At 39.5% G+C, this 24,201-nt stretch overlaps 1 protein-coding gene across 1 annotated transcript; it reads right to left on the bottom strand.

Moving 5' to 3' along the window:
• Positions 1-1,941: 1,941 nt before the first annotated feature.
• LOC111599236 (delta-1-pyrroline-5-carboxylate synthase) lies at positions 1,942-22,579 on the bottom strand. Its single transcript, XM_023314833.2, has 12 exons — positions 22,305-22,579; positions 10,522-10,686; positions 10,311-10,451; positions 10,140-10,247; positions 9,910-10,077; positions 9,616-9,804; positions 7,840-8,035; positions 6,562-6,803; positions 4,792-5,049; positions 4,500-4,725; positions 3,851-4,129; positions 1,942-2,289 (listed from the first exon to the last, which is right to left on the bottom strand). Exons 1-12 carry the CDS (start codon positions 22,389-22,391, stop codon positions 2,027-2,029), a joined length of 2,322 nt encoding a protein of 773 aa, XP_023170601.2. The 5' UTR covers positions 22,392-22,579; the 3' UTR covers positions 1,942-2,026.
• Between the last annotated feature and the right edge of the window lie 1,622 nt (positions 22,580-24,201).

Below are 24,201 nucleotides of genomic sequence, written 5' to 3'. Positions count from 1 at the left end.
CCATAGATGGTGCGGCCCAAGAAAGAAATAAATTTCAAAACAAAAAAAAACAACTAAATAATTTTAAATATATACATATATAATGTACTTTATAATATTGTGTGTAGCCGACGTACAATTTAAATAAAATTATTATGTGCGGCCCCAAGCAATTGTGTGTGTGACAATTTCTCGGTTGGCAGTGCAGGCACATATCGCTAGATCTTAACGTAATATTAGCTACGAGATTTATATGCGTGCTGTTTATTATTTTAATTGAGTGTAGCGTAAAATTCTAGCTGGCAGTGAGTTATTAGACAAAACATGCCAGAGATATGCAAGAGTTTCTATATATTTTTTCAACTTGGATAACTGCAGACTCAACTGCTATGCAGCCACGACTACAGTAGTTATAGCTGCTGTTCACACACACACAGAGGTAGTTGGGAACTTTCTCAAGTGCTTGGCAAAACTATCTGGAAACTACGTGACTGTTGCCAGCGGCAGGTACTGCCACCAGATACATATATACATACATACACAGACGAATCATTGTCTGTGCGCAGTTGCCCAAAAACCAGTTGAAATATCTAGCCTGTTATCTAGACAAGAGAGTGCCTAGAAACTAGATGGATTATGGGTCAATTGAAAAGTTTTCAACACTTTTTCCACCATTTCATACGAATTTAAGCTTTCTGCTATTTGAGTTTTGACAGCGCTAAGACTTTGACTGAATTTTCAATTGAAAATAAATATTATTATTTATATAAAATGCTTAAGAAATTCAAGTATTTCTCAGATAATCCTATAAAGAATTATTCAGAAGCTAAAGTTCTTAGATCTCTTGCTGATCATAAGAAAAATTGCCGAATATGATACAGTATAAGAGACTAACTATTAACTCTTCAAAGCAGTTTATTTACAGATAAAATATAATACAAACATATAATATTCCTAAGTTATCTTTAGGGCAATCATATTTTCAAAATACCATAAACATTTCTGCATGCCACATTTATTTAGCTAGTTTCGTGGCGCAAACTTTTCGCTTGGCCCAAGCAATTATTCGCCACGGAAAATGAAAATGGCGCTAACCGAGAGTTTGGCATTACAAATGGCTGAAATGGGCGCAAACTGACCCAACTCGAACTTCAAAAATGTTGGCTAAAAGTGCTACGGGGACTCGGAGACCCGGAGACTCGGAGACTCGTGATGCGTTGACAGGGGCGAAGCAGCGCACCTTAAATCGCGTTCCGGTTGAAGGGCCAAGCACCAGGGCCATGTTCTGGCGCTGCTGTTACTCTTTGGCTGCCACGTTGGCTCTTTGGCACGCAATGCGGCGTGCGGCACTAAAATAAACTTAGTCCAAGTTCCAGGCAGAGAAAACTGAAAACAGAAAACTGAGCTGAGAGCTGAGCTCTGAGCGCTGAAAACTTGCTTCAATGCACATAAAAATTAAAATACTTGACGATGCGTGCATACCAAGCGACTCTCTCGCTCTCTCTCTCTTTTTCTGACTCTCTCCTTCTCTCTGTCTTTCACTCTCTCGCCCACGTTTTATGGCTAATTTATGATTTTGTTTTCAACATTTTTTGCGCTCGCCGTATTTATGGAAAATTGCAACTTTAATCAGCGCTTGCTTTGGCTGCTCGAGTCATTTTAATTTAATTTTCACTGTCAACAATGTTGCTGCAGCTTCTGCTGCTGCTTCAGTTGCAGCCACAGCTCTGCCGCTTCAACTTCAGCGGGCGTTTGCGTGCAGCTGGTGGGCGTGGCGTGCGCTAAACTTTGCACACAAAGTTTGCGCCGAAGACACGCGCTGACAGTTTTCCCTTTAGCCCTACACATTTTATTAATTAAACAAGTTGCCCGCTCAAATAATTTCCACATAAATTAATTTCTCCCATGTGGCCGCGACTGGCAGCTGTCATCAGCCCAAGCAACCATAATTACCCATCCGTTATGATGTTGCACGCTGCGGCAAATTTATTTTCAATTGCACATATTTACAAGGAATTTACATATGAAGAACTTAGAGCTTAGAGAACTAATCGATGGGCAGCTGCTCGTGCAGCCAGGTGCGTGGTCCACCCTCGGCAAAGTCGGCTGCCGCATGGTCCTTTCCGTTGAGTATCCATTTGGTGGTCAGCAGACCCTCGACGCCGACTGGGCCGCGTGCATGAATCCGGGCCGTGGATATGCCCACCTCGGCGCCCAGGCCGAACCGGAAGCCGTCCGCGAAACGCGAGCTCGCATTGTGGAACACACAGGCGCTGTCCACGCTGCCAAGGAAATGCTGTGCCGCGGCATCTGCACGAAATGGAAAACGGAAAATGTTAAATGCCAAACAAAGTACGAAATTCAGAGCAACAGCACAAATTCTAATATGCAATATGCAGGCGTGCCGACTGCATGCTGAATGCTGAATAAAATTAATTTCCCAAATGATTTACATTTGTTTTGCCAGCCAGCAAACAACGAACCAAAAGCTGATCCCAACCTTTACTAAGACCCTGCCAATGGCGTCACAACAACAAGCGACTCGACCTATGCACTGCACTTGCCCTGACATTGGCTCTTTGCTTTTAATTCAATTAATACACAGCTCACTGAACAACATGACTGAGTTAGGCAACTCGAAACTTGATACGAGCTGAAGTGCCTAGGCAGATTAAGCAATGCAAATATATAATTTCACTGAATACTAAATATTAAATATATATATGTGAACGAATGTTAAATTTATAGTTTGATTAAGTAAAGAACTTGTTTAGCCAGAAAATGCCTCAATTGAGTGAGATTCAGACAAATTCTTACTGCTGAGGCTTAGTAATTTCTGTTAGCATAAGGGAGAAAAGCAGTCTGTAAGCTGCCTTTATGCTTGGCATAACTTGAGAGTCCGCCTTGACAGAGTCTTTTGTAGATACCAGTATCAAAATCGATACTTCCAAAAGCAACGAAACTAACTAAAGCTTAGCAAGTTTTGTAGGCTTACATTGCCAACCTACTCAAACCCAGCATGAACCTGTGGACTGCTCTACATTATAAAGAAGCAATTGTGTTAAACAAAAGCTGAGAAAATATTCCCAACAAATAGAACAAGCAAGTTGAGAGACATAGGAAAAACACTTGTGATCTATGAGCTACGCCTTGAAAGATTATGGCAACAGAGATAAGATAAAGTCAGTTTAATTGTAAGAAGAAGCAACAATCTGTTCAGCGTAGATTGCCATAGCTCACTCATACACAAGCTATGCTATCTACCCTACCCTACTACCCCATCTATCTATCATACAATCTGTCCATTGATCTATTCATAAATCTGCGCACTTCTGCTATTATGCTGCCTTCCTTCAATGCATCTCCCTAACCAGCAATCCATCTGTCATATAATATATTATATATATATGTCTACCTACGAAACTGTCCTTCTGCTAAGGCATCAATCTTTATCAATCTATCTCTGCACCTATTCATTCATTCTATCAATTTTAGCTACTCTAATCACACGTCCCATATTCACATCCGTTCTTCCAACATTTTCATCTGCTCTACTCGACCACTCCACACATTCAAATACTTTCAGCAGGCAATGCCTATCGATTGTTGTCTTTCTCATTGATTGCTGACCAGACCCATGCCAAGTGCCTTTCCACTATAAATCTACCCAAAGTTCCTGCTGCCCATGGCATCAGCTCGTTATGTTGCATAGCGGGCAACACAAAGCTCTGGCAAAACAAATTTATGGCCCGCACATTGAATTGTCATTAGCTATAGGTATTTAGGAGCCTCCCCCTGTTCCGGTTTGCTGCTGAAATAATTTTTCAGCTTCGATTGCGAGCAATTGAAAATTAATTTTCAATTTTCATACCATTTTCCGTAACAATGACATCCGTGTGACCGCTGCCGTATGTATGTATGTGATTAATGGCTTCCTCCAGACTGGGCACAATCTCAATGCAGCACTCCAGTGCCCCATATTCGTGGCGCAGGCTCTTCGCCGCGGGCGGGCCAAATGTCAGTTGCTGATTTAGACGCGGTCCCGCATAGATTTTGACGCCCTCACGTTTCAGCATGTTACAGACATCGTTGAAAATCTCTCCACTCATTAGATCCTCGTGTATGAGCAGCGTTTCCATTGCATTGCAGGCTACAGCGCCAAAAACCCGACAGAACGAGAACAAAAATGCAATTAATTTTTGAAACAAAACGCTGCGGCGCGGAAGAGTTTCTAATTAAAATGAACAACGAGCGCATTATGCTTTAAACCGAGCTGTTGTGGCTGGTTGCGTGTGTGCGTAAAGGAAGCAGTGATAACTTAACAGTAGAGAGAATGGCTGATCGACTAGGAGATATCCTGTCTGTAAGCACTTGAGATTCGTCCTTAGCCTATGGTTAGCAATGATCGAGTCATGAAGGGGCAGCTTGGTTATGGGCATATGTTATGGAAGATATATTAAACTAGACTCAAGACTGGATAGATCAACTTCCAGCTAATCCAGTTATAAACGCAATTTCACCTGCTGGATAATCGCATTTGGCATCGCGGGCAATGCGCAATGCCTTGGTCAAGTCGGCATCCTTGTCCACATAGACATGGCAAACGCCTTCGGCATGGCCCAGCACAGGAATATGCAGCGATTGCTCCTGAATGTTGCGCACCAGCTCCGAGGAGCCGCGTGGTATGATCAAGTCGATGTGATTCTCCATGGCCAGCAAGTCGCTGATCTCCTCGCGTGTGGAAACCTATCGAATGAGCAGCAAAAATGTTAAGCCAATGCTGTCCAAGCAGCCAGCTGGCTAGTTACTCACCAAGGAGACGGCATGCTCGGCGCCGACGCTGGCGAGTGCCTCCTTGACTAGCTCCATGAGCGCTTTGTTGCTGTGCGCCGCCTCTTTGCCGCCTTTGAGCAGCAGTCCGTTGGCGGAAGCCATGGCCAGGGCAGCCACTTGGGGCAGCGAGTCCGGGCGGGACTCGAAGATAACGAGCAGCACGCCAATGGGCACGGTTACCTGCTTCAGCTCGAGTCCATCAGCCAAACGGGTGCGGCGCAGTACGCGACCCACATTCTGCAAGAAATAAAACGCCATTTGGCAACTCAGCAGCTAATACATTATATTACACATACGCCATGTGCGACCCAGAGGGAAATGGTTATATGAAATAACCGACTATTTATGCGCCGATTCTAATCCCAGGCGCCCATTTTGAGGCGTTGCTGGCTCAGTTTTACATAAATCAAGGCGTTCATCTCATCGTAATCTTTATTTATTTTTAATGCTCTGCTGCTGGGGCCCCCATGCAGAGCGCCTCGTTCCGCTTTACGATACAAAAAAGCTGCTGGAAATTGCCTGCAAACAGCGTGCATATTGCGAGCTGACAGCAGCTGCCTGTCTGCCTGCTGAAAGTAACCTCAGCTTGAAATACTCAACTTGTGCGCTGAGCAAATTTGGTTATATGGTCATTATTATTGACTTTGGCCCGACGAGAAACTTTAAATTATATTTGCAGAGGACAATTGGATAAGTCAGGGCTAGACGGAGACGAAGTCAATTTCCAAAATGTTTATTATGCAGCGCATAATAACTTTGTTTCAGCCATAGCTAACCTGATTCAATTCTCTAATTTATATTATAATTTGCGTAGTCATTAAATATTTATGTGACTTGTTGCAGCTACTCAAGTTGCTTAAGTGCAATTCAAAGTTCTGCCAAAGCGAAACATTATTTTGCCCATCAAAAGTACTTTTGCCACATTCATTGCTCGGCAGAAAACCCATCTACATCACACGACATTTTGTTTGCTGCCTCAGGCGCGGCATTTGTTTGCCGCATGCGGAATACCTTTTGTCCCATCCATCCATCCAGCCAACCAACCAGCTACGGAGTGCGTTATGGGTTTTTATTTTACGATTTTTGCGCTGCCGCCATTTTGTGGCAGAATTTGGTTTTGCAATGTGTGTACGTAGCGTATGTGGTCGGAGCAAGTTGTTGCCGGCAAGCGGGAAAAAGTTCGACGCTTCCGCACAATCACATCCAATAAAATGGCTGGCTGCGAAAGGATAGGAGCAGACCTCGCTCTCAATACTCCATCAACTGTAGCCGCACGCGTGTGTGTTTGTCTTGGCAGTGACATTAACCCGCACACAGACAGTGCAGCAGCTAAGCTGTCTTTTATCTTCCACTTGCTTAGGTCCTTTAGCCTCAGCCGCCCGCCCTCTGCTCCATTTGGGTGTCAATTTTTGTTGAAGTGTAAAATTGCTTGGAGATTTCATAATATTGTTAAAGCATGAAAACTGTAGCCGCATAAGGACAACAGTTGCCGGCACTCGTTGTTCTTGTTCTACTGCGTCACAAAATGACCACTTGGCCCAGAGAATGGCAGCGATCAAATCCCAAAGCAGAGCCAGAGGCTAACTCAATTTTTCGGAAAAGTCAACAGCATTTTTAACAACATTTCTCAACAGCCAAGGCTAAATTGCATTAGACCGAACTTTTTCGCAGATTTCTTACTTGATTTTTCCATTGTGCGCTGTCAAGTTTTTTCGGCAAGAACAATTAATTGAAGTTCTGTCTACTCACCTTGTGACTGTCATCGGCAATTTGCTTTAGGCCAATCGACAGGTTCTTCAATTTGGCCGAGTTGAGTGATAGGCGCGACAGCAACGGCTTAGCCAGGCCACTCTTTTGCGCCTCAGCCAGGTCCTTGGCGTTGGCTTCCAGAATGGACTTCTCGCGGCTGACCAACAGATCGGCCAAATTGTTGACGGCCAAGGCGCGTTCAGCAGCTGTCAGCGCCTGCATCTGACGACTGCCAGTTCGAGCTGTCAAATAAGTTAGAGTTCGAGTTAGAGTTCGGGCTGCAGCTGATAAGCTGGCAACTAATGCCTCTTGTGCAATAAAGTTGCCAATTAAAGCGGCTTTCAATAAAATATTTAAACAACTCTCAGCTGCAAATAGTTTGTAAAGCTTTTAAAAGCTTTCATAGCAGTTTTCTCGCTTGTTGTCGTTCCTTTTTTTTGGCTTGAAAAACAGATCAAGAGTGATACAATTAGCTAGTGGGGCCACAATAACCATTTACAGCTGTCCCAAAATACGATTCAACAAGTTGCAACTAGCTAATTAACAAGCACTTTTCAAGCTGTTTGCCAACGCCGTATTTCAGCTGTCCTTAATAACAATTAAATTAAACTTGCTAACTAAAAATTGCAGCACAACATGCCAGTCAGGCTAGGAGCAGGACGTGGCAGGACCCGGACCACGACCATCTCGGCGCCGTGGGGCCAACGACTGCCACTTAGAGCAACTAAGAGGAGCAGCTCGACGAAGGTAGACCTCAACAGGCAGCCATTGTGACCTCGTTTCTCAACAGCGTCTACACTTGCCAGCTGCTAGCTGCATTGGTGGAAACTAAATGGCCACTGTGTCAGTCAGGCACTTTCCAAGTGTTGCCCACGGCAGCTTCTACCCTCCCTGTCCGCCTCTCTTGCCCATTGTAAGCCACTTAACACTTAGCTAACCCGACTAGTTGAGAGTTGGCCAAGCAAAAGCTCGTCAAGTGTCAACAAACCAACTGTGTTGCACTTCCAAGAAAACCTCACTCGAAAACCTTGCCAAAATCTTAATTCAACTATTTAGCAGCATTAGCTATTTATATATACTAATTTGTCTTTTGAAACAATGCAGTTTGCTCAATCTGTAAGACTTCTAAGCGTGCTTATTGACAACAGAGCCGAGCTCTAGGTAAAAAGTTTAAGAAAGCACAGCCATTGTTCACTTATTCTAACTTTCCGACTATACTCAAGAAGCATTGCCATTTCATTGTTTTCTTGTGAAGTAAATCTGTTTTGTAACACTTACCATTCTCGGCCATCACCTCGACGGGCACGGTGTTGGCGCTCTCAGTGGCTTCCGTGAAGAATGTGCCAACTTTTCTGCCGCCCACAATTGTCTTGATAGCCTTCTCCTGCATGCCGTTGCATATAACCACGCTGACGCCTCGGTCTAAGGCCCAGGTAGCTGCTTTCACCTTAGAGTCCATGCCGCCGGTGCCCACCTTGAAGTATTATAAATAGTTAGCCAAAGTGTGAAGCGTGCAATAAACAAACTCCCATAATAAACGCCATTAACTTGCAATGCGGCGGGACAACTGCAGCTGTAATGGCTTCCCACCTCCTACCTAACGCCTTGTCAGCTAGCCAGGAAATTATTGCACAGGAACAGCAAAAGTTTCTGCGGTGTCAACGCGTTTTGCCTTTTAAATATTTAACGAGATTCGCGCTAATGCAAGCACCTCGCCAAACAGACTACACAGTAAGCAATAGCAACTGTCACTGAACTGAGGCCATAAATAACAAATGGAAGTCCACTGCAACAGAAATACACATATATTCATGACTGCGAAACCTGAGAGCTAACATATTGCAAACTGTTTGCCAAATAAACCTGGATTATATACTAAATATTCTTAAATTGTATTCTCAAGAATTTTATATCAAATTTACTTGAAAGGCGTCAACAAGTAGAAGATATTCTTATATAGAAAAATCAATTCACGCGTGTGCTAGGACTACTCAACTCAAAGTGCTTGGAAAAGTATGAACACTTCTAACAATTAAATTGTTAATCAAAAATAAAATTAATCAAAAAACTATGAAGACATTTTTCCTAATAAAAAATTATTAGGAATATTTATCTTAACAATTTTTTGAATATTTTTAATTTTAATTAACTCAAAAGACCTTAAAAAAGAATTAAGATACGTGAAATTTATTAGAAAAATACATTTAATTTTCTCAGTTAGTATTCTAAAGATTTATTTACCAATAATGTTCTATCAAAGGCGTCAAAAATTTAAGATATTTATTAATATATTTCTATACATTTTTTTTCTCAGTTCAAACTGCTTGTAAGGCATAAATTTTTAAGTAATAATTTCTTACAAAATATTCTCAATAATTTCTTGATAAATTTCATTTCAAACTAACTAAAAAGATTTTTAAAACAATTTAAAACATTCATAGTTACAGAACACAATGCAACCTTTAGAAAAGAGTTACCAACTTGAAACTTGTCTGAAAAATTAGTCAAAAGGTCAAGGCTTTTACTAGATATTCCTAAAGTTAATTTTTCAAGAGAATTTACTTGAAAGCTGTATTCAATGAATTTTTAGATAGCATAGAAAAAAAATGTATTTCATTGCATTAAAGCGAAATTTTGTGTTAATTAAATTGCTGAGAAATCAGAGCTTTTCTACAAAATGAATTTTATTTTCCATTTATGGCAAGAATTTTTGATGAAAATTAATATTTCGAATTTAGTTTCGTCTTGAAAAGTTGTAAGAAATATATATACATATGCAAAACTAGTTTGTTAAATAAGTTTCATTAAGTCTGATTTTTGAAGAATTTCTTAAATTGTGCTCTGAAATAATGAATATTTGACAGAACTGACAAAACCTTTGTTGATTAAACATCAAATGATTCTAATAGCAGAGAATTTTTCAAGAATATCCTATTAAATTCAAAACTTAATAAAAAATCAATAATTATTTTATCTAGGCCAATTTGTATAAAGCAACTATGAGAGTTCAGAGAGTTGGCTGTGTTTAAATTGACAGCGTGTAGCCTCACTTACCTTAGACTTCTTGCCAAACTCAATGCTGTTGATGTCGTCGCTGGTGTAGGTATGCATCAGCTTGGCACCATCCTCCCAGGGCGGCTTATTATAAATGCCATCGACATCGGACATAAGGATTAGCAGATCGGCCTGCACTTCAGCAGCAAGCATGGCCGACAAGCTGTCGTTGTCCTTAATGGGTATGCCCTGCAGAAGACAGCCCAGAACATAGTAAGAGAGAGAGAGAGAGTGAGTGAGGGAGGCATCAATGCTGCTTAGCCACGTGACTTAGTGGTGCGTTTGAGTACCCACCTTTCTGGCACCGCCGGCGGGCTCGTCGTCACGTATAAACATGGGCGGCGAGACGGCATCGTTGGTGTTGATGATTGGCACTATGTTTAGACTAATTAATTCGGAGAGCGTGGAGAAGAGATTGTTGCGTGTTTCCTCGTTGTAGAAGTCCGGTTTGGTAACCAGCACCTAAATCAATAGGGCAGACACATTTAGTAGCAGTCGAACGCTCTCTAATTCGCTTAACCGACCTGTGCAATCTTGACGCCATACTGTGCAAACATCGCATCGTAGAGTGACATAAGACCCGACTGACCCACCGCAGCAGCTGCACGCGGCTCCAATGTGGCGCCATCGAACTATTGAATAGCCGCAACCTTAGTGCTAAACTCTAAATTGCAGATATCGTGTGTATGTATCACCTCTTTGGTGTCCTTCGGATTCAGCGTTTCACGCATCGACAGCGACATGAGCAGCTCCTGAGCCAGCTTCTGCTTGCCAAAAGCCACAGCTCCGCTGGTCACCATGATGACCTCGCGACCCTCCAAATGGCACTCAGCGACCTGTCAAAATGGATAGTGTTTAAAGTAATGCAACTATATTTAAGATAGATTGATATTTATATACACTCACCTGCTCCACAATGGAGGCCAAGCGACCCAGAGCCAAGCCATGATTATCCTCGCGTGTGATGACAGCACTGCCCAGCTTAACGACCAAGCGACGGGCATATTTGAGTTGACTTCGTTCCGTAAACTGTGGATGGGCCTTCTCCAAGCGTTTCTCTATGGACAGCAGCTACAGCAAATCAAGACATTAAACAAATATTAGCACAAGTCATAAACAGAGAGAGAGAGAGAGAGAGCGCATCCCAATGCCCAATGCCCCATGCAATGGCACACAAAGGTTCGAGTGTGTGTGTGTGTGTGCATTATCAGTTACAATCGACAAACACATAATGAGGTCGTAAATTACGAGAGCAAAGAGCTTGAAAATAAAATCAACTAAGCGTAGTCCAAATGGCAATCCAATTAATTAGACCGCCCAGTCTCCCACTCTAATCGCTAATCACCGAACTTAATCAGTTGTGTGTGCGTGTGGCCCTAATCATAATTACCAATTGCCGTTAAGTCGTAGCTGTAAATATGGATTTGTGCATAATAAACAGTTAGCAACAACTAAAACAGCCAATAATTAGGTGCCGTGTGCGATAATTGCTGCGTATACGCAATATGGGCAACAGGCCAAAGCAATGAAGTCGCTCAACTGCAAATTGCATAACTGAATTATGCCTAAACGAATCCTGTTCACATGCTTTGCAATCCTGAATTCTATTTCAATAAAATATGATAGACGAATATTTGAAATATATACAGTTTGCTGCGCTGCCCGCCCGCTTGACTGATGCCTGGCAGACGGAAATTTCAGCCAAGCAAATGCTTCCGTCAACAATCACATAGACACTTCTGATCAAAAACAAAATGTTGAGAATATATATATGGGAAACATATAGCCGGAAATGAATTGACAATCTGTTTATGCCTTGGCTAAATTGCTTTAAAATTATTGAAATGAAATTGTAAACATGAAATGAAATTCAAGCACAAGGCTTGACGATGAAATGTACTGAATGCAGGTATGAAATTATGGCTACTTTGTCTATATATGAATATGTAGAAACATTGTATAAATTATGCATAAGTCAGCATCAATACTAGCTAGTAGGAATATTATGATAACGATTATTCAAGCTAGAACGTGACTTAGACGCAGTCAAGTGAACTGCGAAAGAGCTGAATATATATTTGAGCATAAATTATATTAAGGATTAATTAATAATAATTGTTTCTAAATCAAGCTCAATATAGTTCACACAGTGTCTCGAAATGCAACTCTGTTCTTTAGCCTTATGTCTGAGTTAGACTTAATGCTACCTCAGATAGTAATAGGCTCTATTGATAAATGATTTGACGATGTTATAGATAGATATACTGATAAACAGGCAAACAGATAGACGTATCTAAATCGATTCCAGGTATAGGCACATACATATACAAGTGGCTTTCATACTCTTCTGTGTTCGTAACTGATTCAATTTATCATATCTTATGAATCAAAAATTTTTGTTGTTTCTATTTTCCAGTTGTTTCTATTAACATAACCTAAGCTCCTAAGCTATGTCGAAAAAGTCAAATATTTTTGGCAGCATAAATAAAGTCGTAAAAAAATAAAAACCTTATAAGTTTACCCTTTACGCCACTTATAAATTTGTATTCACAATTTTATTAATATGTGTACTAAGTCCAAGTCTATCAGAGGCTTTTAGAGTTTCTTCCTGACTTTTCGACCCAATCACTTGTTACTTTACTCCACATCTGGCGGCAATTGAAAAGTAAACAAAGTCTTGACTCATTCAGTCCTAAGTGCTGGCTATTTGCTTAAGCTTAGCACGGCCATTATGCAGTCGATTTTCAGGTTTTCAACACATCAATCATCCGCCCCATTGGCCTGTGCACACTTCAGTGACTGTTCAATATTTTGTTTGGTCGTCGTATTGATTGGCTTTGGCTCAGGCGCAATATAAAAAGGAAACGCGCCGCAAATTATTTATGTTCACATATTTTATAACGAAATCAAAGGCAATGGAAATGGCAACGGCAATGGCACATTCAAAGGCCCAGTCAATGCCAATTATTATACAATTGAACTGTAAATTAAATTGAGGCGTAAATATTTTTATTTCTTACATCGAATTGTCAACATTATAAAGCTGACAGCCAGCACAGCTGTAAATACAGTTCGTAAAAATATTCTGGCGATCGCAAGGTACAATTTTGTTTGCCTATTTATGTTCTTGACATTTACTTGGCTTTTGCCATGCGCTCAGTTTATTTTCTTATCATTATATTTAGCCCGTCAACAGATAAGTATCAGCAATAAAAGTTAAGACACTCAATAGACGGGCTAGTATCGATTTGTCTAATATTCATAGCAACTAAATTGTTATTATACAAATAATCTTTCACGCTCAGACGTTTCTACTCTGTCTACAAAAAAAATTACTTGTTAAATAAAACACGCTGCCATATCTAAACAGAGCTAACCTTGAGCCATTGTTTGGTCAGCAATTTGTTTATTGTTTGTTATCAAATGTTGAGCATCGCGTGTTTCGCTTTCCTAACGATAACAGTTCTGCTCCAGTCTGTCGGAGAAAGAGTTTAACACTTGCGCCTCTCACGAATCTAATTATCAAGCAATTAAATTGTTGACTGCCCGAAAAGTTGGCTCTGCTCGCTTAATTTATGACTCTGCGTAGACGAAACCCATAAAACTGGCAATAAAATTGTGGACAAAAAAACACTGTTATGGCCAATGAACACGAATGCGAAAAGTGTGTGCACTAGTTTAACGGGCAATAAAATATACAAATCTACTGTGGAATATTTTAGCAAATAGTGCATAAATTGTGCAAATGTAAGAGCACGGCTCATATAGCTACATTCGCATGCTGAGATTGTATATGGAATCAAGCTTTAATCCTCAATATGTTTTTGACAGAGCTGCAGCAAATCGCACAGAAGAAACCATAAAAATCCATAGAGATATCACATATTTATTTGAAGGGTCATCGTTTAGCCCACTCATGCGGCAACTATTATAGAATGTTAAAGTTCTATTAAGAAACGTTTCCCGGCGGCTCCAATGCACAGCACACAACCAAAAAATGACAACAGCTGCTTGATTCTCGTGCTCTACACAAATATTCTACGCTGCTTTTTGTTTTGTTTTTTTCTGCCATGTTTTACGCTTGTTACGCTACGCCATGTTTTTCATACACCCCACTGTTTCGTCTTTTATGATGTACCACACACACACACACACAACTAGCTGCCCCATAACTGCCAACACGTGTCAAACTGGGGCGACGATGACGCCGGCATACTCTAGTCGGGGCTAGGCACCAAGGGAGGTGACGAAGCGACGACCCTGACCTAGCCAAATCGTTTTGAGTGTCAAAGGCAACGCCGGACTTTGCGGACAGTGGACTTTAGACATATGCAAATGCAGCTGTCGACCCTTGCCCGTGGCCCAGGGCCGGTCGATGCATATTTAAAAGGGTTTTAAGTTTATTGTAAAAGACGAACTGCGTGCGGCATTGAATGTCCGTCCACAGGCCAAACAAAGCCGCTTGCCATTACTCCAACATCAGCTCCCTCTCTTAGCTGGTTTTTCAGACAGTACGTGCGTCAGTCTTGAAATACAATATTTACACTTTACAATTTATTTTAACACGTATACGCCGCACTGTACCAACAGCTGTCGTGCTGTGACAATACTTTTTGTGACATTTTATCAGTTTGTCATGCACACAATATGCTGCTGTTGCTGCCTTTGGACTCGCTCAGCCATTTTGGTATTTGTATGTTTTGCATGTCCTTCAATCCGTACCCAAACTGCAAATGATTTACAGCATGCTCCGCTAACCCAAAAAACATAAATCGATTTTAGCTGTCCATTCAATTAGCTCAACCCAAAACCCAAGACCCAAGAATCCTTATTGCTATGCCAAGCTGTTGCCACTTCGATTAGTCATAAAGAATCAAACTGAAGTCGTCAACTACATTTTCACTCTGACTGTTATTGTTGTCGGCTCTTTTATGGCGCTGATTGAGTGCTGATTAAATTTTAGTGCCAAGGAAAATTTTATGCCTAATCTGAGAGTGTGTGCGGTCAGTCCCTCAATCAATCGCTTGCATAACACCGGGGAGAGAGCCCAATCAGCTCTCTAATGATCAGCGGCAAGTGCGTCACGGGTGCCGCAGGGTCTGTCATTAGCTTCAATGATCCCAGTAATTTTCCCCACGATTTAAATCAATTTTTCTTCTTTATTTTTGCCAACGTATTGCTTATCAGCAAACCATTTTAATCACCCTTATATACAACTTGGTCTAACTGTTTTGAAGTGTTCTTTTTTGTAGATATTGCAAGTGTCTGGGTCAGTAAGCCACTGACCTACGTTGCCTCTCATCTATTTCTGTACTGTTCTGTTGAGCCTCTGCATTAGATTTGCCACTGGAAATCAAAGTCCAATATATACTATTGAGCTGCGCTTGATAAGAGCTACAAAATACAATGATGAGCTGGAGGTTGATGAATCGATGAGTCGAGTCTATAGGCTGACTAAACAAGAGTGATATGCTTTTCGATAACTCCATTTCAGCAACTTTTTGAGTTATCGATAGCAAGTGACTGTTGAAGTGTTCAGTCTGATTTGCCATTTGATTGTGTGTACTCTTTAGTGGGTCAAAAAGAACTTAATAACTGTAATAAATAGAGCAAATTTTTGCTCTGGAGTGCACCATTTGTCGCATTAGGTAACTGAGCTTTGTAGTCGAGTGTAAGCAGCTGATGATATTCCAATGGTTCAAGATTTCATCAGGTCATTAAAACAGAAACTCAAATGAAAATCAGGCCACGAGGCAATCTGATTATAAGAAAATCAATAACATAAACAGCCTCAACTCATGGAAATTTTAGCTCATGACTGTATATATAAGTTAACACATCCGGTCAGACAAAGTCAACGACTGCAGTTCTGCACGATCAGCAAAGCTGCAACAATGCTTAATGCCAATTATGCCAAACTCCACAATACGTTGCCGTCAACATTCCATGTGCTGTCGCAACGTTGAAACATAATCCATTCAGCATAATCGCTGACACAGCGATTATAGGTCAGGGCTAGCTTATGTTAAGAATATTTTGTCATTTATATTTCAGTACGGATTTGACCAATAAACGAACAAGTATAATTCTATCTCACTGACTTAACTTCGTGCAGAGATCACAAGTAAACAGTTCGAGTATATTAATTATTAACTGGCGCCCAACTGGCAGAACCTGCTCATCAAAGAAATCTCAAGCAAGGAGGCAACATCGTTGGATCGACATCGTTGGACTTGCAGACGGGATAAACAGACGGAAAAGGAGATTTACAATAACATATAAATACCATAGTTTCAAAAGAAATGTGAGTAGAGTGCTTATTTAAAGTAAAAAAATACAAAAATTTAAACAAAAAGTGTTTGTAAAGTGTCTTTGCGACAGAAAATTTTTGAATTAAATTGAAAATCTTATGAGTAAAAAAGAAGTATATGACTTAGAACTAGAGGAACTAATAAAAGATATAAAAAACAAACTAGTGCCGGAACAAACAAAAAATAAAATGGCAGTGAGTGAAGAGAATTTGAAAGCGCTGCTTGAGTATGCAGTAAACAGTGCATTAGAAAATCAAGCGCAAATATTTGAAAGAAAAATGGAGGAAATGAGAAACGAGTTTAGAAATGCAACAGTGTCCGTACCCGAAGTTGAAGTATTTAAAGATGCAGAAATTATAGTAGGTATTAAATGTGACGAAACACTGGACATAATTAAATCAGTACCAGACTTTGAGGGAAAAATCGAGACTTATGTTTCGTGGCGGAAAGCCGCACACACTGCATATAAAATCTTTGAAAATTATGTAGGAAGCTCAAAGCATTATCAGGCGCTGGGTATAATTAGGAATAAAATCAAAGGCCCTGCTGATATGGTATTGTCGTCATACGATACTCCACTAAATTTTAAAGCAATTATCAATAGACTTGACTTTACATACGCCGATAAACGCCCCATCTATATAATCGAGCAAGAGTTGTCCGTTCTACGTCAGGGAACCCTGACAATAACCCAATATTATGAGGAAATTGAAAAGAAATTAACACTTCTCATAAACAAAACAATTATGACTTACGATTCTACTTTGGCTCCTTCTCTAAACGAAAAATACAGGGCAGATGCATTGAGAGTCTTCATTTCAGGCACAAAGAAATCTCTCAGTGACATTCTATTTTCAGCAAGGCCAAAAGATTTGCCATCAGCACTGGCACTTGCACAGGAAGTTGAATCTAATCATGAACGCTTCCAATTCGCTAGTAGTTTTGCTAGGAATAATGAAGAAAGAGCTCAGCGTCAGGAACAGAGACAGCAAAGGCAGCCCACTGTAGAAAGTACCCCAAACCAAGTAAAAACTCCATTTTACAAACAAAAAACCCAAAACAATAGCCCGAATATAAAACAAGAACCACCACAACCTATGGACGTTGACACTTCATCTCGGTTTAGGCAAACAACTCAATACCCAAACCAAGGTGGTTCCTACCAAAATCAGGTGCCAAAAAGAGCAAGTAGTGGAACAGCTAGAACTACAGGTCCCAAACAACAGAGAATTAATCATCTCTCACAATATGAAAATTCTGAAGGTCAATCGGAGCAGGAGTACCAAGCAGTAGCGGAGGCTGAGGTATCAGATTTAGAAGATGAGGATCAGATTCAAGAGGTCAATTTTTTAGAAATTGTTCCCTGTTACCGTTTGTAGAGCGAACGATAGCAGGTAGACAGATTAAATTACTAATAGACACAGGCGCTTCAAAAAACTATATAAAACCAATCCCGGAACTTAAAAATGTAACTAAAGTTAAAGAAAAATTTTTAGTTAAGTCACTTCATGGCTTTAATGCCGTCCAAGAGAAATGTCTTATGCACCTTTTTAATACAACAACCACATTTTTTTTACTTCCTAGCTTGTCAAGCTTTGATGGAATAATAGGACTTGATTTTTTAAAAAAAATTAACGCAAATCTAGATTTGAAAAATAACGTCTTAAAAACAAAAGATGGATCTGAAATAATTCAATATAAAAAAAGCCCAAATGTTAACTTTACCGAAGTAGAAAATATAAAAGTTCCGCAAGAAATTGAAAAAGAATTTAAGAAAATGTTACAAGAAAAAATAAACGTTTTCGCTGACCCTAACGAATCTCTTCCCTACAATACAAATATTGTCGCTACAATTCGAACAGAAGACGAAAAAGCAGTGTTCTCTAGACTTTACCCATACCCATTAGGAGTATCAGAGTTTGTCAATAACGAAATTAATGACATGCTGAGAAACAATATTATCAGACCATCTAATTCACCGTATAATAATCCGGTGTGGGTAGTAGATAAAAAGGGTCTAGACGAACAAGGAAATAGGAAAAAACGCCTTGTAATTGACTTTAGGAAACTTAATTCAAAAACTGTTGATGACAAATACCCTATACCGAACATTGTAGCTATTCTCTCAAACCTTGGTAAAGCCAAATATTTCACGACGCTCGATCTGAAATCAGGATTTCATCAAATACTTCTTGCAGAAAAAGATAGAGAAAAAACTGCATTTTCTGTAGGAAATGGGAAGTATGAATTTTGCAGACTTCCCTTTGGTTTGAAGAATGCCCCCGGAATTTTCCAACGAGCAATTGACGACGTACTTAGAGAACAGATTGGGAAGTCATGCTACGTCTACGTGGATGACGTGATCATATTCTCTGAAAATATGCAAAATCATGTTCACCACATCGCCTGGGTACTAGATAAATTGTATAACGCTAACATGAGGGTATCACGGGAAAAATCTCACTTTTTTAAAGAAAAGGTCGAGTATCTTGGATTTGTGGTCTCCCGTGGCGGTATAACAACTAATCCCAGCAAAGTTGAAGCACTTAGCAAATTTCAACAGCCTTCCAACTTGTTCCAAGTTAGATCATTCCTTGGTCTAGCGAGCTATTACAGATGCTTTATAAAAAATTTTGCATCTATAGCCAAACCATTGACAGATATACTAAAGGGTGATAATGGTAAAACAAGTGCAGGACAATCGAAAAAAATTCCTGTTAACCTTGATAAAAAGCAGATAGCCACCTTCGAGAAATTAAAGAATATCTTAAGCTCCGAAGATGTAATGCTCCTATACCCTGATTACCAGAAGCCATTCGATTTGACGACAGATGCTTCGTCCTCTGGCTTAGGCGCCGTTTTGTCACAAAACAAGAAGCCGATAACCATGATTTCCAGGACTTTAAGAGACAACGAATTAAATTTCGCCACAAATGAACGTGAGCTACTGGCAATAGTGTGGGCCCTAAAATCCCTAAGAAACTATTTGTACGGTGTAAAAAATTTAAGTATTTACACCGATCATCAGCCACTAACATTTGCAGTCTCAGACAAAAACACTAATGCAAAAATTAAGAGATGGAAATCCTTTATCGATGAGCACAATGCTCAAATTTTCTACAAGCCCGGTAAAGAAAATTTTGTCGCCGATGCTCTATCAAGACAAAACCTTTACGCTCTCGAAGAAGATGCTCCATCAGACTTAGCCACTATACATAGTGAGTTATCATTGACATACACTATCGAGTCTACTGAAAAACCGATTAATTGTTTCAGGAACCAAATAATTATTGAAGAAAGCACTATAGCTTCTGAAAAAATTATTATTATGTTCGGACAAAAAACAAGACATATCATACATTTTTCGAATAGAGAAAACTTAATAGAAAAAGTGTGTGATGCGGTTAAAAAAGAAGTAGTGAATGCAATCAAATGCGACCTGCCGATACTAGCATTTATACAAAACAAGCTAGTTGAGACTTTCCCTTCAACCAAATTTTATCATTCAAATAAATTGGTCATCGATGTTCATGATAGGAATGAGCAAAAAGAAATCATAGTCACAGAACATGGCAGAGCACATAGAGCAGCGCAAGAGAATATAAAACAAATTCTCCAAGACTATTTTTTCCCAAAAATGACCCGTCTAGCAAACGAAGTAGTTGCAAATTGTAAGACTTGCAGCAAAGGAAAATATGACCGACACCCACAAAAACAGTACATTGGCGAAACGCCAGTACCTAATCAAGTAGGGGAAATTCTCCATATTGACATTTTTTCTACAGATAAAAAGTATTTTCTAACCTGTATTGATAAATTTTCTAAATTTGCCATTGTTCAGCCCATAGCTTCCAGAACGATAATAGATATCGAGTCCCCCATCTTACAGCTCATGAATTTCTACCCTAATACTAAAATTATCTACTGCGATAACGAACCATCACTGAATTCAGAAACAATAAGGTCTCTTTTAAAAAACCGGTTTAATGTTGATATTGTAAATTCGCCACCATTACATAGTACTTCAAATGGACAGGTAGAAAGATTTCACAGTACTCTTGCAGAAATTGCCAGATGCTTGAAATTAGAAAAACAATTAAATGACACTACCGATATTATACTTCAGGCAACAATAGAATACAATAAATCAATTCACTCAGTCGTTAATAAAAAACCAATCGACATAATTCATGCATCCCCACCAGAATTTGAAGCAGAAATAAGAGAAAAAATATCTAAAGCACAAGATCTGCTACTGAAAAGACAAAACGCGGACAGAAGAAATAGAACTTTTCAAATAGGCGACAAGGTACTTATGAAATTAAATAAAAGACTTGGTAACAAGCTAACTCCTTTGTTTGAGGAAGTCATTGTGGAAGCCGATTTGGGGTCAACGGTTCTTATAAAGGGGAGGGAGGTACACAAGGATAACATAAGATAAGAAAAAATAATTATCCTTCCAGTACTTATTCAGCTCTGTATCCTATCTTTACTAGGGCTTGGATTCTTCGCCTTTTACTTCTAGTAGCAACAGCAGCTGGAGAGATTATTAATTACTCGAACTCGGACTATATTCCCATCATGGACGGAAACGTAGTTATTTGGGAAAATTTTAAAATTTTAAGACACTCTTCTAATCTCACAATGTACTCGGAAATTGCCGAGGAAACTAATTCACTTATGAATTCACAATTCCCACAGTCTCATATGAGACAAATTCTTGAATCAGATTTAAGTCATATTAGGACACTGCTAGAAACAGTTAACATTCACCATAGGCAAGCTAGGAGTATAAATATTCTAGGAACAGCTTTAAAGATAGTAGCAGGAACTCCTGACTTTGATGACTTCGAAAATCTGAAATTTCACCAGCAAAAACTAACTTACTCAATTGAACAGCAGGCAGTTATAAATACAAAGGTACAAGAAAAAATTAATAACTTAACAGAATTCGTAAATAAAATAATTAGATTTGCAAAAGAGACACAGATCGATACAAGGAACCTCTATCAAGCATTACTCACAAGAAATAGAATTATAATCTCTGAACTCGAAACATTAATATTGTCTATTACGCTCGCAAAGATTCAAATTATAAACCCAACAATTTTTGACTCTAACGACCTAAGTCAAATTTTAAATGAGCACTCTACAAATTTAACTATAACAGATTTAATTGAAATAGCCTATGTAAAAGTCTTTTTAGATCATAATTTTGTACACTTTCTTATCAAGTACCCAAATCCTAGCGTAATATGTAAGAAAATAACCATATTCCCCGTTCAACATAATGGAACGATACTTGACCTCGAAGAAAATAACAACGTCGCAGATTGTGGTAACAATATCTTAGCAATCGGAAACTGCACCGCTACTCTCACCTCTACATTCTGCAAGCAGCTGAAGTCAGCAACTTGTGCGCAACAACTACATTCTGGAGGTATAGCACACTGTAAGACTCGTCCCAGCCATCTGCAGCCGCTGATGGTAATTGACGATGGTATCATCGTTATCAACGAAGCTACAGCTACAATACAGATGAATAGCAACACTGATAGAGTCATTCACGGCACACACCTGCTGACGTTTGATGAGGAAATCCACGTGAATGGGTCTCTCTTTGAAAATACCAAAAACATACTCAGGCGTCATCCAGGCCCAGCAATATCGACAACCCTAAACATAACTGGCCACCGAGAGATTTTAAGCATGCCCTATCTTCAGAGGCTGAACTTTGAGAATCTTCAATATATTGGAAACATCGAAAAAAACTAGCAATATGGCCTATGATGTTTACAGCATCCCTCGTCACTCTGATCATCGGTCTCGTCGTCTTCAAGGTTCATCAAAAATACAAAGAGAATAAACAACAAATCTCGATACGAGCTGTCATCGACACTTTGAGGAAAACCGAGGACGGCCTTCAAACTAGTGAGGGAGGAGTTAACACATCCGGTCAGACAAAGTCAACGACTGCAGTTCTGCACGATCAGCAAAGCTGCAACAATGCTTAATGCCAATTATGCCAAACTCCACAATACGTTGCCGTCAACATTCCATGTGCTGTCGCAACGTTGAAACATAATCCATTCAGCATAATCGCTGACACAGCGATTATAGGTCAGGGCTAGCTTATGTTAAGAATATTTTGTCATTTATATTTCAGTACGGATTTGACCAATAAACGAACAAGTATAATTCTATCTCACTGACTTAACTTCGTGCAGAGATCACAAGTAAACAGTTCGAGTATATTAATTATTAACTTATATATAAAATCTACCGATTATCGCCATATCTTAAATTCATATGTTGACCAAACACTTCACTTGAATATTGTAAAAATATTTGTTTTTGACTTGTTTTTAGTGCACTCACTGGCTGCCTGGGTCCATGGTTGCTGGCCGCTCTCCAGGTATTGCTTGAATAACTGTTGCGCAGTGCCTTGCAGCTATTACGCAGCATGTTGTCAAAATATATATTATATATATATATGTATTATTAAAGATAATTAATCAGGTTATAGATACACTCAATATAGATTTATTTGTGATCCTGCACAGGATCAAAATATCACAGAACTTAAAGAACAGAAGAGAAGGAAGAACGCGCTGCTAATGTGGAGCTAGCGGAGCCAACCGTACCGCAAAACCCAACGAGTTCTACTGAATTTCAATTGTTTTGGAACCGTGCACGCCTCGGCCAAGTGACAGGCTGCTCCGGCTCTGACGGCTTTGCTGATAATGAAGCGCAAACATATGTAATTGTAAGTGTTCATTGCGATTGCGATTAAAATTGGTTGGGGCCCGCCTCTGGCCCCATTGTCCAGCTCGCCCTCCATCACTCTCTTGCTCTCGCTCTCTCTGGGGCTCTCTGTGTGTTAAGCCTCTTGTAGCTCTTGTTGTGATTCAATTAGAAATGTTATCAATCACAGGCACAGCAACACATCAATACACACACACACGCACACACACAAATCAGCTCCGTTTTAGATTATGGCAAACATTTACACTTTGAACACGGAGCAGCTCGTCGTCAGCTTATCATATGGTACATGGCAGAACTGGCCACTTATCAGAGCATTCAGTGTTTGCCTGGAGCAGTTGCTGCCATCGTTGCTGTTGCTGTTGCTGCTGCTGCATCGTGTGTGTGTGTGCCCCCAAATATTGAATAATTGAAGCCCACAAATTATGCGAGCAGACGGCCCACTGACAAATAGCCGATTACGTGTCTTGTTTTCTGGATAAACACATAAAGCACTACAAATTGATTTAAATATGCAAATATGCTTAAAGCGACAGGCTTAAATATAGTTAATATATAGAACTAGCCAAAGTAAATTATTGTATTAGAGCCTTAAGGTGGCTCTCAACTAAATTGTTTATAAACAAATTGTAGCTTGTTTATCTCAAAAATCAATATTTATTATTAAAGCTCTTCATGAATTTCGACTAAGTGTATATTAACTAATTAATATGCGCACTCAACTTAATGTGACCTTATTATCTGACTGCATCTCATTGGAATTTGAATAACTCTGCACTTCCTAAAAACATATTACATCTTTGATGTTTCAATCTTTAAAGAAGTTTTTTTATTAAAAATATTTACACTATTAGAGAAAAATATGAAGACTCTAGCTGTAAGAGTACAGATATGCAGACAGTTTGTTTATCTTGTATTATCAGCCAGATATACTCTTTTGACTACATGAACAAGTATAAGAGCCACTCATAGAAAAAGTTAAGAGTGCTATTCGAGTGAGCAACTGATAAATGAAACACTTTAGACGCTGCTCATATAAACAAAAATTGATACACAAATATTGTCAGACACAAATACAAAAAAGTCTGGAAAAACTTTAATTAAAAAATGAAATATAAAATTTGACTATAATATAAATAATAAATGCTGACATTTAAGCGGCGCCAACAAGACAATCAACATTTTTTGCCATCGAAAAAAAGCTTAATTAAGTCACAAAAAATGCGAGAGTTGTTTATGCACAGTGAACAGTGAAGGGAGACGAGTGAGCAGTTAGGCAATGCAGCAGAACAGGACAGCAGCAACAGCAACAGGACACCGTACGTAATCAGGGCACATTGTGAGCAAACGTCCTGCAGCTTTCATTTAATTATAATCCCAAACAACAAAAGCAAGCACAAAAGTTAAAGCAGAAGCTGTTCGCCAGCAACAAATGCCAACTCACAATTATTTTTATAATTAAATGACATTTAAAATATATATAATATATATAAAAAGATAGTTTTGTTCT

Source organism: Drosophila hydei, unplaced genomic scaffold, assembly GCF_003285905.1.
Source record: "Drosophila hydei strain 15085-1641.00,03,60 unplaced genomic scaffold, DhydRS2 tig00000001-arrow-pilon, whole genome shotgun sequence".
Lineage (NCBI taxonomy): Eukaryota > Metazoa > Arthropoda > Insecta > Diptera > Drosophilidae > Drosophila > Drosophila hydei.
Note: the sequence above shows the minus strand (reverse complement) of the source record. Positions and strands in the feature narration are given on the sequence as shown.

Excerpts from the sequence above, each read along its gene's own strand:
- LOC111599236 (XM_023314833.2), bottom strand. The coding sequence starts at position 22,391 with ATGCTGCGTAATAGCTGCAAGGCACTGCGCAACAGTTATTCAAGCAAT. Across the intron at positions 9,805-9,909 it reads CCGCCGGCGGTGCCAGAAAG|GGCATACCCATTAAGGACAA; the intron begins GTGGGTACTCAA and ends TGTCTTCTGCAG. Across the intron at positions 5,050-6,561 it reads TTGCCGATGACAGTCACAAG|AATGTGGGTCGCGTACTGCG; the intron begins GTGAGTAGACAG and ends TATTTCTTGCAG.